Source organism: Taudactylus pleione, unplaced genomic scaffold (genome assembly GCF_031769625.1).
Source record: "Taudactylus pleione unplaced genomic scaffold, aTauple2 ptg000018l, whole genome shotgun sequence".
Classification (NCBI taxonomy): Eukaryota; Metazoa; Chordata; class Amphibia; order Anura; family Myobatrachidae; genus Taudactylus; species Taudactylus pleione.
The window spans coordinates 14,905,641-14,918,699 of record NW_028284420.1 but is presented as its reverse complement, the minus strand read 5'-3'; the positions used below and the strand labels follow the sequence as shown (position 1 = coordinate 14,918,699).

The window sequence follows — 13,059 nt, the reverse complement described above, 5'->3', positions numbered from 1 at the left end:
TTATGCTACCTGCAGTGGTTCTGGCTGAGCAAAGAGCGGCTAATCGGGTTTACATCAACCCTGCTCCTAATTGTGTAACAAAACAATATAAGTCCAATGATTGCTATATTAGATGTGCCCAGTTCCCACTCTGCAGATACCAGCGTGCTTGGTTCCTATCCAGGCACAAACACTACAGCTTCAGATTCCAAATGAAAAACTACTGTTTGTGAATGAGGTAATTTCTGTGCTGGCAGCTCCGTTGTAAGAGGCTGAGTATTTATCTTCCCCTCAGGGTGCGCTTATCACACAATTCCCAGGCTGTGTAATGGGCCCCTGTAGTCTCAATGATGCTATGAATATTCTTTGCAATCATCTTTGGAACATGTGAAGACGCGGCAGACCGGCTGTGAGAGCAGCACATACACAGCTCAGTCTTGTATAGCCTCTCTGCTCTGGCAGGGGTATGCTCCGGGCCGTATTTACAGCTGACTCTGCTCTAGGCATTGGTAGGGGATATGCCATAAATTAGTAATCATGCCCCTCCATCGGCTCATGCTCGCTATCCAGAACCCCCCCCCCTCCACTATTATTTTCACTGGAGAAAATCAGTTGGTCAGTAAAGTCAAAGAAGCAAATAAAAATAAATACACAAACAAAAAATTATTACAATGAAACAAAGTACAAGTCACACTACCGCTGTTTTATGCTGCCTGCTGAACACAACTTCCCTAGGCGATTACATAAGTGATCTACAGTATATGATGAAGTGGCAAAAATGTATTGCAGTGTTTTCGTTTTTATATAGTTAACAGTTTGTCAGTTGCTAGAATAAACTGCCTGGGCCTATCAATGCCATTGTTCAATAACATTTCTGGTGGATGTGGGAGTACAATAATAATGGAGAGACATGTTGTGCACACTATGGTCACTTAGATAAGAGAAGCCTGACTATTACGCTGGTCACATTTCCAGATCTGGGTATCGGGCCAAATGGAGTAGACAGGGTGGCTGATATTGGGCTGATGGCCATAACCAATAAGGCTCCATTAATCTAATCGACAAATAACAGCAAACAAATGATTGCATTCATTGGCCATTTGCATTTGCAGCCATGTGGAGGTCATTGATGATAGCTGTTGTAGGCCCAATACATTTTTTTGTACTGTTATTTATAAATACACCAAATTGGCTGATTTGGGCATGTGCACCACCAGCTTTAACATTTCTATTTAGGAGTGGTTAAAAGTTTACCAGATGCTATGTAGCTGCAGATAACAAGCCTTATGTGACAACTGACATGTAACTATCAACAGTACGCTAAACACAGTTTGGCTACATCCTATAACTCCAGTCCTCAGCGACCCCTAACAGTGTATGTTTTCCAGATCTCTAGTTGGTGCACAGGTATATTCAATACTGGCTGACACATTTTAAAAGATCCACAGGTGGTGCTAATTATTTCATTTGTGATACTGATGAGATCTGGAAAACATGCACTGTTAGGAGTTCCCGAGGACTGGAGATAAGAAATACTGTCCTATAATGGATTGTACTACATGTGTGTTTCCTGTACATATCACAGCATAATTACATATCATCAAACATACAATCTGGTGTTCACATTAAGTATATTTTTACTCACATGGTAAGAAGATCGCTCCTCTCTGTCCAGCGGCCTTGTTACATACATACGCCCAGATATGGGGTCTATGCTAAAAATTTCCATGGGGGGTTGATCAGCCCCGACGCCTGTAATGCTGTAGCGGATCATACTCTCTCTGTCTTTGTCCGAGCGAATCTGAAAATGACACAAATAATAAGTCACATGTGGGGTTAATCTTTACATAGTATGAAAGACACTGCTATATTGTTGTTGCTGGTTCTGCAGCTTATACTGTATATAGAATAAAATTCCTTTAGCAAAAATAAGGCTATTGGAAGTGCATATCAGCTAGATAAAGGCACTGGTATGCAGGATAAGTGCTTTTATACTGGTAACGGAACTCAGGATATGCGATAACGCTAGAATATATACATGTCATGTTACCTCCAGGTTCTGACTACTATAAAAGCACTTTGCCTGAAGCCTTGTACCTTTTATATGGTCACACAACACCATATAAATGAAAGCAGATATATTTCTCATACATTGTTAAACATTCTACACAGTATTACTATTAACCTCCAAGGTGGGAATCTCAACTAAACTAGGAGGAGTATTTGCTAAGAAAGTGGAACAGTTAGATTCTGGAACTGATACATGACTGTTCTTGACCTATGAGATTTTAGTTGGTTCACTTCTGTACATGTTACTGATGAAGTGTACATGTTATCCAGGATTCCAGATGAATTGTAGAGCCAGAGCTATAATTAACAAATAGTTTACATGTCATGCGGTCAGATATGAGGATTAAAAATGGAGAGACAAATAATGGGATGTCTGTACCCACATATGGGTGACCAATGACCATACAACATCTAAAAAATGCGTTTTTATAAACGAGTAGTAGATGTTTGTTTGAAGGTCATTTTGTTAGATCTAGATTCCATCGTCCTTCATTTCCCTGACATTTTCTAGAAGATAATGAGCACATTCACTGTGTGCCCCATACTTCATAATAGGCTTGTTTTCCTGTGATCCCAGCTATAATCTCTAAACTCTCTCATCGATTCCTGCTGGACCTCTCGCACTGAGACCTGAAGGTCACAGCACAGAAGGACCCATTTGTCTCAGAATGGACAGAATCAGCAAGTGAGGATCATTACCACAGAAGAGAGATAATTGAACCCATAATGCAAAGAACACACGTGTGACAGTCTTAAATAATGGCTCAGTTCCAGTGTTATCTTTCTGCGAAAACACAAATTAATGAAAGTTTCTTATTAATACGATATAAAAGTTTCATACTTCGTGCACAATATAATAAGGATATTAGTCATTGGCTTACCAGACGTGTGCCTATTAGGGATACACATAAAGGACAGCTATTGGTCTAAAATATATTAAGACTGTTCTACTGTCATGAGATAAAGGCTTTATATGGAGGGGATGGATAGAGCTCCTTAAGTTTATCTGATTGGCTGCTGACCTTGGTTTGTCTGCTTGTCTTTAGCACTTTGTGGCTTCTAAAATACAAACTATTTCTGTATGAAAGAGTTTTTATTAACTTTAGCAAAAAAGCACCAGTTTGTAGTATTATTCCCACCAAAAAAAGTACCATCCAAAACAAAGTTTTAGAAGTAATTAACACATAGGCAGGCAAACCAGTATTTCTTTTAAGAAGTTGTAAAAATGGGATATAATCATTAATAATCATTATCCCAGCTGAAGAATGTTGGCGCCGGAATCCCGGCACCAGTCAGAATCCCGGCGCTGGCATCCAAACAGTAAGTAGTGGGGTTAGGGGGAGGGTTAGAGTTAGTCACTTGGGGAAAGTTAGGATTAGGCACTGGGGGGGTGGGTTAGGTTTAGGCTGCGGGGAGGAAGGGTTAGGTTTAGGGGAAGGGTAATATACTTACCTTCATCTGTCGGCATTGTGACCCAGTCGGGATGCCAGCGTCGGGATTCTGACTGCCGGGATCCCGAGTGCCAGCATCCTGTACCCAACCTGTGAAACTACATGTCCAAGCAAACCCTGACAGCTGAACATAACAAAACACACTCAGACATGTACAGTACATTCTTGTACTACCATGGATTATTGAATTGATATAAAGGGCTAAATATAATAGGGTGCAAGTTCTTTAAAAGTGCATGTATATCGCTATACTCGCACTTTTTTAGAACTCACCCAATATAATAGGATGTGAGATCATGCAAACTCGCATTTTACTTGCATTTCCACAACTTGCAATACCAAAACTCTCATCCAGATGTTTTCCATGGAAAACATACAACTCGGCCAATGTAACAGAATGTGAGTTTTTAACTTGCACAAAATTACTTACCTAAAACCCTTAAAATAATAGACCTGCTTCAAGCTTGCGAGTATAACCTACGCAGTTGCAAGTTATACAGAAGCCTTTACAGATCAGTCAGATCCGTGAGTGCTTCTGTCTGTAAAAAGCAATAAAATTGTTTAAAAAAAATATGACCCCCTAAAAGCACAATCGGCACCGGGTTTTTTTGAGCCGACCCTGGTTGTGAAAGTATGGGGAAAAAGATACAGGGGTCTCTCGTATTTTAAACAACCAGAACCAGGCACAGTGAGCTGGTCCAGGTTGTGGAAATATGGGGGACAAAATGAGTAGGGATCCCCTCTATAAGCCACAACCAGCACCGGACTCTTTCTAGCAGGAGTGTAACACCACAGCCATGGGACCCACTTTACGGGGTCCCTGATCCCACGCTAGTCAGCCCAGGCAAGGGATCTTTGTGGAGGTGGTGACTCCTTTATAGAGGCAAGCCTCTGCCTCTCAGCCAATGATCGGTTCCAACCATTGACCTCAAAGGTGGGAACCGCTAGGTTACTAAAGTGCATTCCCACCATTGAAGTCAATGGTAGGAACCGCTCATTGGCTGAGAGGCGGAGGCTCGCCTCTATCAGCCAATTAATGTTTAGCCAATGCATTTCAATGGGAAATGCAGTGGCTGTAGAGTCATTAACAAAGTGCCATCATTAGAGGATGGTACAATGTCCACTGGTTCGCATTATTCATTTTTGTATTTTAAGAATACAGTGGATGCCTACATGGAACGAAGAGGACCAGAACCAAGGGGGTAGATGAGTGGTTTTTTTTACAGGTACTGATCATGGATTCTACTGGAGAAGGGGACAGATCAGCACTAGGGACAAGGTAAGTATGTAGTGTGAGTGCAGGTGAGTGTGAGTGAATTAATGTATGTGTAAAACTTTTGGTGTGTGTGTCCAGTTCTTTTTTAAATATTTCTTTGCAGGTGAACTAGAGGTACCAGAGGGCCCTTAATGCCCTGCATGCTGGTACTTGTGGTTCTCCAAATATCAGCATTCGGGGGAGGCTTGCTGGGAACACTAGTTCTCCTGTAAAGGACAATATGCATCTACCGACCAGGGGTGCAGGGTATTGCCCTGGGCTATCAGCCCAAGCTTGGGGTGCCCCGTATAGGTGAGACCCCTTAATTGGGGAGTCCCCACCTCCCCAGTCTGGCCTGACTGGTGTGGGGTGTGAATGCTTTGCCTGGGGGACCCCGTGAACAGGTCCCGCAACTGTGGTGTTACACCCCAGCTAGAAAGAGTCCGGTGCTGGTTGTGGCTAATACATGGGAACCCTACTCATTTTGCCCCCATATTTCCACAACCAGGATGGGCTCACTGAGCCTGGTGCTGGTTGTGGAAAATACGGGAGACCCCTACATCTTATTCCCTCTGTATTTTCACAACCAGGACCTGCTCAAAATAGCCGGGTACTGGTTGTGCTTTTAGGAAGGAGACCACACGTCATTTTTTTCTTTTACATATTACTAGCCTTTTACAGATAGAATCCTTCACAGATCTCACTGATCTGTGAAGCCTTCTGTCTAAATCGCACCTGGTAATGAAAGTCCCATTGTAAGGTAATAGTTTACCCGAAGTTTAACTCGTATGCCAGATAAACTTGCACCCTATTAAATGTGCGAGTTGCAGGACAAACTCACACCTTCCAAATGTGCTAGAAGGTATGAGTTTGATGCTGCACAAAAACTTGCAGCCTACTACATTCCGCCCAATAAGTACCTGAAATCTGGATTAAGCAAGCTGAAACTTTTCAGGTGATGTTGAACTACAAATACCAGAACCTACCAAGGGATGATTTCACTAATTACATAGAAAACATACATTTATTTGCTTTAGGGGCATTTATGGAAACCTGGGGGTATATTTACTAAAGATCGATTTGGGATTCTGGGCCTGATTCAGAGCCGGACGCGCTGACCAGAACGCTCGCTCTGAATCAGGGCCCTCCTACCTAAAATTGGAGCGGCCTCCTGGCCACTCGCATAGCTGTGGTGACCACCCACAGCTTATGCGAGCGGCCAAAAAGATGGTCGCGATGGTCAAGACCATCGCGACCATCGGGCTTGCGACGAGACCCAGGAGTGCTTTTGGCTTATCAGAGCCATAAGCACTCCCACTGACATCACTAGTGATGTCAGTGGGGCCGGCCCCAGACGGTAGGCGTTCCCATGGGAACGCCTCCGTCTGAGCAGCAACGTCCTCGGCACGCCCACCAAAAGGGGCGTGCTGTCACTCACCATCGACAGCACGCCCCCTTTGGTGCGAGACCCATAGCGACAGCTTGGCTGTCGCTATGCGGGTCTCGCGCATGCGCACGACGGAGCTCCCTCCGTCATGCGCACTAGGGCACCATCGACCCGCTTGCGAGCGCTCAGCGCTCGCGAGCGGGTCTGAATCAGGCCCTCTGTTCGATTTGACATTAGTTTTTTGTTCGAATTGCATTCGATTTCAGTATTGGAGATTAACTGAAGCCAAAATTGAATGTCAGATCGCCCAGAAAACAGAAATTCACTCAAAATCGAATATAGGCTAAACATTGATGTTTTCCCATAGTCGAATATAGGATCCCTTCATTTACTAACATTCGATTTGCTAATTGATCGTAAATTGAACTCAAAATCGAACTTCAAAGCTTCAAATGAATAGAATAATGAGAGACAGTTGATCTGAGTTTCTAAACATCATTCTATTAGCTGGAAATTGATTTTGATTACTTTAAAAGTTCCCAAAAGCATGTGGGGCAGTCTGGCTGTATGAATAATGGCTACTCAAGGTTATGCTATGCTGTGCACCTATCTGCGGTATCAGGGGTGTAACTAGCTCTTTCGGGGGCCCCATTACAAAAATGCACACAGCTCCCCGCAATGGTGGGGTTCAGCCGACGTAGCCAGGCGAACAAAAAAAGGTTTTAAAAAAAAATGATATGTATATATGTACACATGTAGACAGTATATATATATCCATTTAAATGTGTGTATATATATATATATATATATATATATATACACACACATATATGTATATACATATAAACTAGGGATGTGCAGGCTCAGATTAGTTCGGATTTTCACGCCAACTTCGGATTTTTCCCGGCAAAAATCGGATCTCAGAAAGAGGTAAAACGTCATCTTTCATGGACAAACATCATCTTTCATGGACTTTTGTCCAGGAATGATGATGTTTGTCCATGAAAGATGACGTTTTGCCTCTTTCTGAGACATGATTTTTGGCAGGAAAAGTCCAAACTTGACGGGAAAATCCAAATTAATCCGAGCCTGCACAGCCCTCATATAAACATATATACAGTATATATATATATATATATATATATATAACATATATATATATATATATGATGAGCATATTTATTTATGAAGAAATTATAAATCACTTTCACTTTTCTAGAGTGTGCACAAGTGTTTCCAATTTTCCCCCCTGTTAATTAGTGTGCGTGTTATACATTTGGCCCAATAGGAAGTAATTAGAAAGTTGGGGTCTATTTTGCATTCGATTTAAATGGGGATTGAGGTTCAATTTTGGAAGGGATTTCATAAACTGAGCACTAATCCCTTCTTAAAATCAACCAATTTGATTTGAAAATCAAATATTAGTAAATTAAGGATTTGTTAAGGGATTTTGCAGCTCGCTTTAAATTAGATTACAATCGATTTTATCGATTCATACAATCGAATACCAAATCGAACATTAGTAAATTTACCCCCTGGTGGCAGATTGCAAATCCTGCATGAACTGTGTGAAAATAACCCTTCGTGTCCAGCTCTGAGCATATACAGTCAGATGTCATGTTGTTAACATAACTTTCCTCATTATAATCTACCACTGGTCAGGATGCATATAACTAAGTAGCATCTCTAACATTTATAAATCAGCATATTTTGATACTTGGAAGTCCCATTAATATACTATACATTTATGAAAAGTGTGACATTACAAAAGAGTGCACAAGGATAAAATTTTACAGTATGCTTCAACAACTTCACAAATCGGAGTTTGCATGATGTTTAAATCACAAATCAAGGTCTTGCAGCTTCAAAACCTCAGCTTCAAAACAACAGGAACATATTTAAATAGGTTTCATTTAGTTTTAATGTGAATTCATTTTATATTAATAATTCCTACTTGAAATGGATGAAAGGAACTTTTTTACGTTGCTCAAAGTCTTGTTTTGGAATGCGAGAAGTCAGAAATAGTTTAAGGGGTGCGAGTATCTAGTGGATTTAAAATTATAAAGAATTTTCTAACTGCACTTACAATACACTGACTGCTTTTATTCTACATCACCCCCCCCCCTCATTCCACCATCCTCCTGTCCCCCTTGTTCCAATCATACTTGTTCAATATCAAATTAGGGCCCTCATTCAGACCTGCTCGCAAGCGGGTCGATGGTGTGGCACTGCGCATGCGCCGCAAGCCTCGGAGCAAGTGAGTAATTCACTCGCTCCGGGGGTTCGCTACAAACGGGGGGGCTATCAATGTTGATCAACAGCTTGCCCCGTTTTGTAGGCGGGGAGGGGGGGTGGCTGGTCAAACAGAGTTGTTTCCGAAGGAACGCCTGCCGTTTGTGGGCGGCCCTACGGATATCACTCGTGATGTCAGTAGTGAGCTTCCTGCTCTATTAGAGCAGGAAGCTCACTGGGGCTTGCGGCAGGCGAGACTCTACCACAAGGGTCTCGTCACAAGCCTGATGGTCGCGATGGTCTTGACCATCGCGCCCATCACCTGGCCGCTCATAAAAGCTGTGGGTAGTCACCCACAGCTTGGCAAGCGGCCAGGAGGCCGGCTAAAAAAAAAGCGCTTTTTGCGAGCGGCTCTGAATGAGGTCCTATGTGCATTGCCTACCTCAGTAACTAGGGCCAAGATGGTTACTTCCGTTATCTGATGTGTTTTTCTATGGTGTTTCTTTTTTTATCATTCTTCTGTTTTTCCCCTACGAATTGCTCATTTTGCCCACTGTAACCTATGCAGTATGCCCAAGATGGGTCTATCGCTGGTACTTTATTTTACCCTTGTATTTCTTATTTCTAAGTATTGCTTATCTCGCACATTTTAACCTATGTAGTGAGCCCAAGATGGCTGCCTTGCATGGTATTCTTGTGAGTAGGATGAACAATGCATTGATCTGATGATTTTGTAAGGATTGTGTATCACTGTATCTCATTTTAGTATTCTATAGTTACCCCATTACATGTCATCTCTTCCAAGCATTGCCTTTTTCATCCCATAGTGATGTGCATCACCTGGATCGTGGCAAGCCACAATCCACCCACCCCTTCTTGGCTCCACTGTTCTCAAACCAGGGTCGGCGTGATGCGGTAAGCCGGCCCTGCACAGCAGGGAGAGAGCTGGGCTGGAGAGGTGTCGCCACTGCCTTTTCCATTTGCCGGGTGCCCACTGAGATTTTGTTACCAGCGGGCACCCGGTCTCTTCCATAGTGCCAAGCATGAGAAGCTGTCCGACGGCGTTGGGCCAGAAGCAGGGCTTCAGGTAAATACAGTGTTGTGTGTCTGTGTGCCATAATGTGTAAGGGGCACTACTACATGGGCATTATGTGTAAGGGGCACTACTACTGTGGGTATTGTATAAGGGGCACTATTACTGTGGACTTTGTAAGGGACACTACTACTGTGGGCATTGTATAAGGGGTACTACTACTGTGGGCATTGTATAAGGGGTACTACTACTGTGGGTATTGTGTATAAGGGGCACTACCACTGTGGCATTATGTGTATAAGGGGCACTACCACTGTGGCATTACATGTACAGGGGCACTACCACTGTGGCATTATGTGTATAAGGGGCACTACCACTGTGGCATTACATGTATAAGGGGCACTACCACTGTGGCATTATGTGTATAAGGGGCACTACTAATGTGGCATTACAGGTATAAGGGGCACTATCACTGTGGCATTATGTGTATAAGGGGCACTACTACTGTGCTGTGTGTCGTAACATGAATAAGGGACACTACTATGTGGTGTAATGTTAACCAGTAGAGACTATGGCCCTCATTCAGACCCACTCGCGAGCGGCTGTCCGCTCGTAAGTGGGTCGATGTTCCGCACTGCGCATGCGCACGATGGAGGGAGCTCCGTCGTAGGCATGCGCGAGACCCGACGAGCGAAGGACTTTCCTTCGCTCGGAGTGTCTCATCAAAGGGGGCGTGCTGTCGATGTTGACTGACAGCATGCCCCTTTGGTGGGCGTGCCGGGGGCGTGCCTACCAGATGGAGGCATTCCCAAGGGAACACCTACCGTCTGAAGCCGGCCCCACTGACATCACTAGTGATGTCAGTGGGAGTGATTTTGGCTCTGATAGAGCCAAAATCACTCCTGGCCTTGCGGTTGAAAAACCCAACCGCAGGCTTTTGCTCGCAGTTTCGATGGTCGCGATGGTCAAGACCATTGCAACCATCGTCCTGCACGCTCATATATGCTGTGGGTGGTGACCCACAGCTATACGAGCGTCCAGGAGGACGCTCCATAGTAATGGAGGTGGGCCCTGATTCAGAGCGAGCGCTCTGGTCAGAGCGTCCGGCTCTGAATCAGGGCCTATGTGCAGTGTAATGTGAATAAGATTATCCTACTGTATGGCGTAATTTTAATTGGGGGTACTATTGTGTGGCCACGCCCTTCCTTGTGAGACCACGTGGCACTATTTGGAGGAGGATGATGTCCCTCTATAATAAATGGGAGGGCGCAAAATTTATAGTTTGCAGGGGCTGCACACCTAGCGCAACCCCTGCTCAGACCCCAGCACACAAAAAAAACACATTAGGCAGCTACTGAGCTTCCCACTAACTTGCGCCCCTCTCAGATAGGCTCTGTTTTCAAGATTTCTACCGCAGGGGAGGGGTAGTGGTTGCTCCCCCTGGCTATGCCGCTGTGTGCATTCTAAAGCTGAGTCTTGTACAGAAACGTTCTCTTTTGGCTGCTGGGTGCTATAGCCAAGAAGGTGGTTGCATATCTTATTGTGCCAGCGAATCCAGACCACAGCAACTTGTTAGCAAACATTTGAGGTACGGGCTCAATATTTGCATGTGTTGTATCTCTATCCAAGTATCTTGAAAATCTGTTGTTCTCAAATTGATTCTTTGAGAATGAGATGTGCTATTAAGTTCCAATGCAAGGCTATTGATGTGATAAAAGCTGCACCCGCTGTGCAGTGACATAAATATTCAATGGCCAGATGCTGAATAGCTGACCACTAATCCTTATGTATGAAGTGAGTCTGGGAACAGGCTGCAGGGAGTCCAGATTATCTGTGAGTTGGAAAGAAAGGCTCTAAACTGTATGGGAGGACTTGTAATCTGAGCCTTGTGAGTGGATGAATGTCACAAATCAACAGCACAAGAGGCAAAGATATTTCAATCCACTCTTAGTACTTCCCCACAATGTATTGTATTAAATGTATTAAACGTAATGGTATGTTAATAAATACAAGTGTGCTCAAACAAAATGACTAACCTGGGGCATATTTATGGTAAAATAACCGAGATGCATACAGGTCTGTATTCAGCATATAGATATATGATGCACAACCTAAAGGCAGCACTGTTTGGCGGAGGATGAGTTTAAATAGAGTCACTTTTATTAATATAGAAACAGGGTTTGGGAATTATTGTAAAAATATTTTGGTTTTAGTTTCCCCTACAGCTCTATATTGTATAAGAGTTCTCCCAGATTGACTGTGTTATTTATACACAATGTATGTGTATTCTTATTTTATATGCATGGGCACCTGCACATTTCAGAATGCTGGTAGTGTTAGGTCTTTTAGAAGGGTATTCAATTTGAAACGTAAACTTCGTCGTCTATGCGTGTCGAAGTTTTCGCCGCACATCGGAGCTTTTGCCGGCGAAAAAGTATCGCGCGCGCCCCCGATTATATCCGTATTCAATATGAAATCGTCGAAAACGGCACCCGGCGAAAGTGAAATCGGAAATCACCCTAACACCCCCAAAAAGATGCTCTGACATGGGGGATCACTCTGGATACCCCCGATTAGCCCTGCTGAAGGTTTTTGGAGTCTTTAAACGGGCTCAATAGCTGCTATTTTGGGGATTTGGGAAGGTGGTGAAGAATAGTGTTTAGAAGTGTTTTTTTTGGCTGAAAATAAGTAGTCCCAGCAAATTTTGGGTACTTGAAAATGGGGGTGAGCATATTTAAAAGTTGCTAAAGTGAAGTTTTAAAAAATGTGAAAAATCCACCTGCTGCAAACACCTGCATTGAAAAAAACACTTGGGACATACTTGGGGACCCCCCTAGATTGTATTTTGCTAGTTTTTAACTTTGTACCCCCCAATTTTTTTTTTCACCCCCAAAATGAAAGTGCTTTTTTTGGGGTCTTCTGAGGTATTTTTTTTAAAATTTTTGACACAGTTTACCTTTGGGGGACTGTCTGAAGGTTGCAGGGTGGTTTCCGAAATGTTGCACCCCAAAACCCCAATTCTGCACTTTTTTTTCGCCACCCATTCCTTGGTGATACTTTTTCGCAGAGTCGAATGCAATATACTTTTCGCACCGGTGAAAAGTTTACAAATTGAATATGGTGTAAAATTAAAAGCGGCGAAAATTACATCATCCGAGCGAAAACATCGCAGAAACGGTCTTTTCACTCCATATTGAATACCCCTATTAGTCTGATGGTGGAAAACTGCATAGTACTACTTCTGTTGTTCTGTTTGGCTTTACAGTGTATATATGGACCACTCACTTAAGCTTTTCTGTACAACATAAATATCTGCGCTTATTTTACATGTATAGAGCGTTGCACTCTATCAGGGGTATTCAATTTGGAGCGAAAATTTCGGAATCTGCGTTAAATTATTGCCGATGACGTCATTTTCGCCGATTTTAATCATCCCCGTATTCAATTTCAAAGACTTTTCGCAGGTTCGAAAAGTCTTTGAAAAAAAACGGGGGTTACTTTTCACCACTGAATAGGTGGCGAAAAAAAGTGCAGAATTGGGGTTTAGGGGTGCAGGCTTAAAAAAAATAGCCTGCACCCCTGGGAATGTCATTTAAAAATAAACTGTCAAAAAAAGTAAAAAAAAAAAATTAGGGACACCCCAAAAAAAATA

The 13,059-nt window shown here is 43.1% G+C and overlaps 1 protein-coding gene across 1 annotated transcript in view; it reads right to left on the bottom strand.

The window, feature by feature from the left end:
* The window catches only part of CDH4 (cadherin 4), a 799,140-nt gene that overhangs the window by 111,945 nt on the left and 674,136 nt on the right, over positions 1 to 13,059 (bottom strand). The window contains exon 5 of the mRNA XM_088482827.1: positions 1,625 to 1,780. Within this exon, the coding sequence (XP_088338953.1) occupies positions 1,625 to 1,780 (156 nt within the window). The remainder of the gene's footprint in view (positions 1 to 1,624; positions 1,781 to 13,059) is intronic.